At 39.1% G+C, this 5885-nt stretch overlaps 1 protein-coding gene across 1 annotated transcript in view; it reads left to right on the top strand.

Moving 5' to 3' along the window:
* LOC106514836 (ATP-binding cassette sub-family A member 1) overlaps positions 1 to 5885 on the top strand; it is a gene marked incomplete in the record, with an annotated part of 219691 nt that overhangs the window by 99089 nt on the left and 114717 nt on the right. Inside the window, 2 exon segments of the mRNA XM_014004287.1 lie at positions 1763 to 1861; positions 3692 to 3881. Of these exon segments, the coding sequence (XP_013859741.1) occupies positions 1763 to 1861; positions 3692 to 3881 (289 nt within the window).

Raw genomic sequence — 5885 nt, 5'->3', positions numbered from 1 at the left:
ATATATACACATACACACATACACATACATCAAAATACTTACATAAAAATAACAAAATATTCATAAAAAACTACCATTTGTAATTCAAATGAACAGCCAAGAAAAAAAAAAAACAAAAGTAAATTATCCAAACATAGACTGGCCATAACTTTTCAAAAACAAAGTTTTGATCCTTCGTCCAAATGAATGACTTGTGACAGTAGTTTTGAAGTCCTTCGCTAAACTGTTTCACAATTTGATACCCTGAACTGAAGTACATCTCTCTTTCAAGCTTGTTCTAATTTTTGGTAAAACAAACATCTCGAATCCTTTCAAGTTATAAACACTTATCTTCTTGGTAAAATAAACTTGTATTGCAGAGGGTAATGCATTGTTATGAGCTTTATACATCATCAACAGAATTTTACAATCAACCGGATCATAAAACTTCAGTAATTTCAACTGATTAAACAAAACATTAGATGGATGAATTTCTAACCCTGACCCTAAATCTAACCTAAATTCAATCTGCACCTTAGTCATGAACCTAGCCCCTGACCCACCAAAGGAATTTCTTCCCCATGCGAACTAAGCTTGGTTCTCCATAAGTATCAGTTGGTCCCCATAAGTAGGTGTGTACCAAAAAATGGTCCCCACATGGTAGGGAACACCCGCCCGAACACACAGGTTGGGTACTACTTATTTAAAACTTTCTAGTGRTTCATGTGATATTTTGCTAACAGACACAAGTATCAGCAGTTAATACTAAAGGTTTATGCACCTGTGAATGATTCTTAGCTACAATCACATCAAATTTAGCCTAATATTTGTTAAACTGAAATATAGACAATTTTGCATTTTTTATGATCACTGGACTGTGGTGACCCTGTTGAATTAAACTGAAAGAAATTTATAATTGAGCTCTTTCCAGAAAATAGTCAGTTCTAGACGTTCATCAATTTATGTTTTCTGCAAATTTCATTAAGTTTTGACAAGTGTTTTGTAGGATATTTTGGTGCCCAGCAGAATAAAACATTATCGTCCATCCTTGGGTTTTTGATGGCATGAAGCTAATAGAAAAACGGGTTTTGTATTCTCACACCTTTTTTAGCCTTCATTTGACTTTCTTCCAATACATTCTCACCTCTTCCTTCTGCGAGCCATTCATTAGTTCCACCGTTTTTCCGTTTATCTGCACAAGTCTTCATTTCAGAGCCACCCGATAGTTTTATTATCCTAAATAACACGGCAACCCAGCCATTGTTAATTGCAAAACAGATGGCTGCACATAATCCATTTTTTACAAGCGGGCCACTCCGGGTGCTCTCATTGGTGGCCGGGAAAATGGCCGTGTGACCTTCATGGAGACGAGCCTCAATGAGATGAAAGCTGTATCAATCCAAAAGGGTTGACTGAACTGTGACCAGTGCTGGCTCCACGCCATCATGATGTTTTTTTTTTTTGGAAAAACGCTGCTTTAACTCTGACATGATGCTCGTGTAAAGAGCAGTGGAAGTTATGCAAATGAGACGACTGTTTGAGAGTTTAAATATAAACTTGACATTAATATACTGTATATATTATTTATTGCTAACATTATTCCAGGTAATGCTTTTATGAAAATTATTTCATAGTGAGGTTACGGTTATAATACATCAGGTTGAATGCTGATCCCTGAATGACCAGGCGGCTTGTGATAGATGTTTTGGAGCAAATTTTTGGATATTGTAATATCCTGTGGAAATATAACTATAATATAAATACTGATTTTAAATGTTTACAGCAATGACATGAAAGAGAATGTAGAGGTGTCCAAGGTGGTGGAAACATTGGTGAACAACCCTGGTTTTGGGACACGTTGCATGAACGGAGATCCGATACCGTAAGTATTCTGGGCTTTACAAGAAAGATATACTGAAATAATCCCAACTAACCAGCCTTGTGTTTCTTTTAAAGTGGGCCTATTATGCAAAACTCACTTTTTTCATGTTTTTAAACTTATTTTTGGGTCTTTACTGCTTASAGAAGCAGTCCAAACACCAAAAAAATGCACCCAGCTGTTTTTTAGCTGTAATTACATGTATTTTTTAGGTATCTTGAAACATGGTATTTCTCAAAGCACGTTATTCTGACGTCACAATAACAGTCACCTAGCAACCTAAACCAGAGTCCTGCTCCTCACGAGGGAACCTGAGGTGAAGCTTCGCCCACTTCCTCAAAAGATGATAATTGTTCTGTTTTTACAGCAGCCACAGAGAACAGAGATGCCTGGATTAATTTTAATTTTTGTCTTTGATGACAGTTCTAACAATATTGCCAAAGAAAACTGTAGTTTGTGAAAATAATTTCACGTTGGAAACTTCTACCATGTCGGGGGGCGGAGCTAAAGTAAACAAACAGATAGAGGGGATAGGGGAGGGGGGTTTCAAAAGCAGCTTCTGCACACAGCACGTTCTGGAGAGAGCTGAAGAACAGGAAGAACTGAAAAGATGAAATTTCTTTATTAGAGATTATCTTTGTGAATTAAATCAAATGAACATGTTTTGTATAGCCCACAGATGGATCCTAACTTGTGCTAAGACCCCCATAATAGGCCCACTTTAAAAAAAAATTGGTATAATTTGTAAAAAAAAAACTGGTCAAGAAGGATAAAACTATCAATAAACAAACTTTTGATTTGCGTTCACAAAATCTTGACTATTCAAACTGAAGAATTTTAGAGTATAAAGTGTTGAATTATTGACCAATCTATTAACCCTAACTAAAATACTTTTTTAAAAAATAAGTTTTATTGAATGTAGCAACATAACGTAACAGAAACATTTCTAATATACAATTTCCGTRCACTAAAAAGAGTGAGCAGGAGTATTGACCCATTGCATGTGACATCACGCTCTTCAGAAGATGGCCCACTCTCTATGATGGACGTCAAAACAACCTCTGCGTGTAAACTCCTGTACAGCTAGGCAAAAAACAGACACTTGGTAGCCTAATATACTTTTATTTTGATGATTTATCTGTAAAATTGGCCAGAGTGCTGTGCAGTGGGCCACACAAGCAGACAAAGAAACCAAACGGGTCATTTTATCACATACTGAACCTTGAGTTGAAGACAGAAGACGGCGATGACTAAAAGCCTGGCAGGCAGCTAAAGCATACATGGAATAGCATAGAAAGTGGTTGTAATAGTCTACAGGAACATTCTAGTATGAGTACGAACTGGAGCTCCCACAGTCACCACAAAGGGTGGAACTAAGATCCAGACTAAGAACCAGGTAATGACTAACCAACCAGATATTACAGTGGCAACAGCAGGCTACAGAAGAAGGCAGCGGTAGATGTAGTGATCCCAAGCAACTAAGAAGGAATAAGAGAAGCTTGAGAAATCCTAACGGCTGAAACATCTGGTGAGGAAAAGTCTCAGTAGTCCCAGTGGTCCTCGGAGCACTTGGTGCTGTGACCCCCAGACTGGAAAACTGACTCCAATAAAGCCCAGAAACAACCCCAAAGACCTCAAAAAGTTTATTGTTTTTCAAACACAAAGCCCACGTTTGATATTAACAATGCAGGAATGTGTTAAATGTGACCTCAAAGGATGTTTTTATGATTATTTTTTATATGAGGATGTTTTATTATTATTACAGTCATAAATTTTGCTTGTAAAAGTCAGTTCTTACTGAGAAAAAGCTAATTTCTCGTCGTTTTCCTGCAGAAAGTTACCATGCTCCTCTGGCGGGTCTAATTGGTTCACTCCCGCCGTGGATCAGTCGGTTCTTGACATCTTCCTCAACGGGAACTGGAGCATGTCCAACCCCTCCCCTTCCTGTCAGTGCAGCACTCCGAAAAGGACCATCATGTTACCCGACTGTCCGCTCGGCGCAGGCGGTCTTCCCCCACCGCAGGTGAGTCGAAAGGCCATGCAGTCGGCAAATCTGGATCTTCTTTGGTTGTAAAAGGACTTCTAAAACATGCCAGGGCCTCTGATGGCGACATTCTCTAACAGTCTAAAAAATAAATCAGTGACAAAACAGCACAATGAAAATGCTATTCATGGTGAGCTTTATTTGCTTGCAGCCTGAAAGTCCTAGTCAGCATCATTTTGATTCAAAAAAAGTACTTCCTAACAGGAAACTTGCAATGCTTTGCAGAATGTAAATCCGCCTTATGTACAAAAAATGGCACCAAAATCAYTTTTTAGTTAAGCTAGTTCCACACACAAACCTGCCTTTAAAATACACCCATATGCTGTCATTTACTATTTTTTACTTATATGCCAACTTTTCCTCGGTGCAGCGGCCCTCAGGACCTTTCCCACACAGCCTAAACTTTACAAAGGACCTCACCTTTTCTGCTCTTGCYGTACACCTTCAGCTCTTCACGTCTCATCCTCCACGAGTCAATACCTTACACAGCACTTCTTTAACAATGTATACACGGACAAACGTGGCTCAGTCTGACCTGAAATGATGTGATCCAGACTGGGATCGATGAGCGGCTCAGGGACGAAATATCTCTGCTCATAGCAGCCGCCACCTGCTGACTGAAAGCCATTAGGATGCAGAGAGAAAGTGAGGTTTTATTTGGAGCCAAATGATTTGTGCTGCCGTTGCTCAGTGATAATGAGAATTCTAAGGCTTAGAAAGAGAAACTGTCACCTAACGGTCCCCAGGGCTGGGGCTGTACAGCCTGCTGCAACAGGCCATCATGTATTCATCCCTGCTACCTGGGGGGGTGGAGTTGTTTTAAAGGGGACACATCATGCAAAATCCACTTTTTTAGACATTAAATACAACCCTAGTTGTAATGATTTTGTGTAAAACATAAATAAAATTAAAAAAAACAGAATACGATGATTTGCAAATCCTTAACAGAAGTTATATCTGTTACAAAATGATGTTGGTTTTTAACGAAGTGCCTCCTAAAGGATCAAAGGTCACAAGCATTCAGTGTTGGTTTTCAGCCTTGCCGCTTAAGGCTGAGTCACACTACAAGATTTTAAACCACTCGGCCGATTTTCAAAGACTGAGAGAGCCCACACATGAGGATAAAAATTCATGGATGTACCAGGTTTGGTCCTACAGTGTGTGGTGTACAGCCACATGGCAAGAGACAACACACCACACACGAAAAGATATTTCATTCATGTTTCAGATGTCAGATATTAAATCACGCGAGACTTCCCGAAATCTCGCGAGAATTCAGATGTCCGAGGAAAAATCTCACCTGACCTCCAGAGAGACGTGAGWTCAGAGTAAATAAACRTCTGTAACAAAGAAGACACAATGTTGATCGTTTGTGGACTATTTTTACCAGAGGAAAATCAATTCCATAGGACTTTTAACATCCAGCAGACTTTCTAGTGAGTCATGATAGTATTTTGTCTTCTGTATTTTGGAACCCCCTCCGTGTTTACGTCACCTCGCTTTCTGATTGGCTACATGTCTCATTCAACAGGCTGAGAGCTCAGGTGAACACTACACACATTGCGATATCGGGCCAAAAAATCAAACATTTTGAATATCCCTGATTTGAGATCGGAGCGGTCCTGACGTCCTTCCGAGCCGACTAGATCACTCTTAACTCACCACCCACGGCGGGAATATCTGCTATGATTATCTTTAGAGCCATCACGATCATCTGGACTTCCTTAAAGGGATCCATGATTAGTTGTAACATTAAACTTTATTTGATAAACATTTATTTTAACTGTAAAATAAAGACTGTAAAAATACTGTAGGCTGTTTAGTTTTGTAAATTTTTTAAAATATATTTTAACACGGACGGAGCCATTTTATTTACACGCAAAGCATTCTGGGTAAATGATGACATCAACTAGGTCATCAGCACGAGGCTGCTAGTGAACTATATCCACCCTGAAGGTCAATCTTGGACAATATCTGATGATC

Source organism: Austrofundulus limnaeus, unplaced genomic scaffold, assembly GCF_001266775.1.
Source record: "Austrofundulus limnaeus strain Quisiro unplaced genomic scaffold, Austrofundulus_limnaeus-1.0 Scaffold23, whole genome shotgun sequence".
NCBI lineage: Eukaryota > Metazoa > Chordata > Actinopteri > Cyprinodontiformes > Rivulidae > Austrofundulus > Austrofundulus limnaeus.
This window is presented reverse-complemented; position numbering and strand designations above follow the sequence as displayed.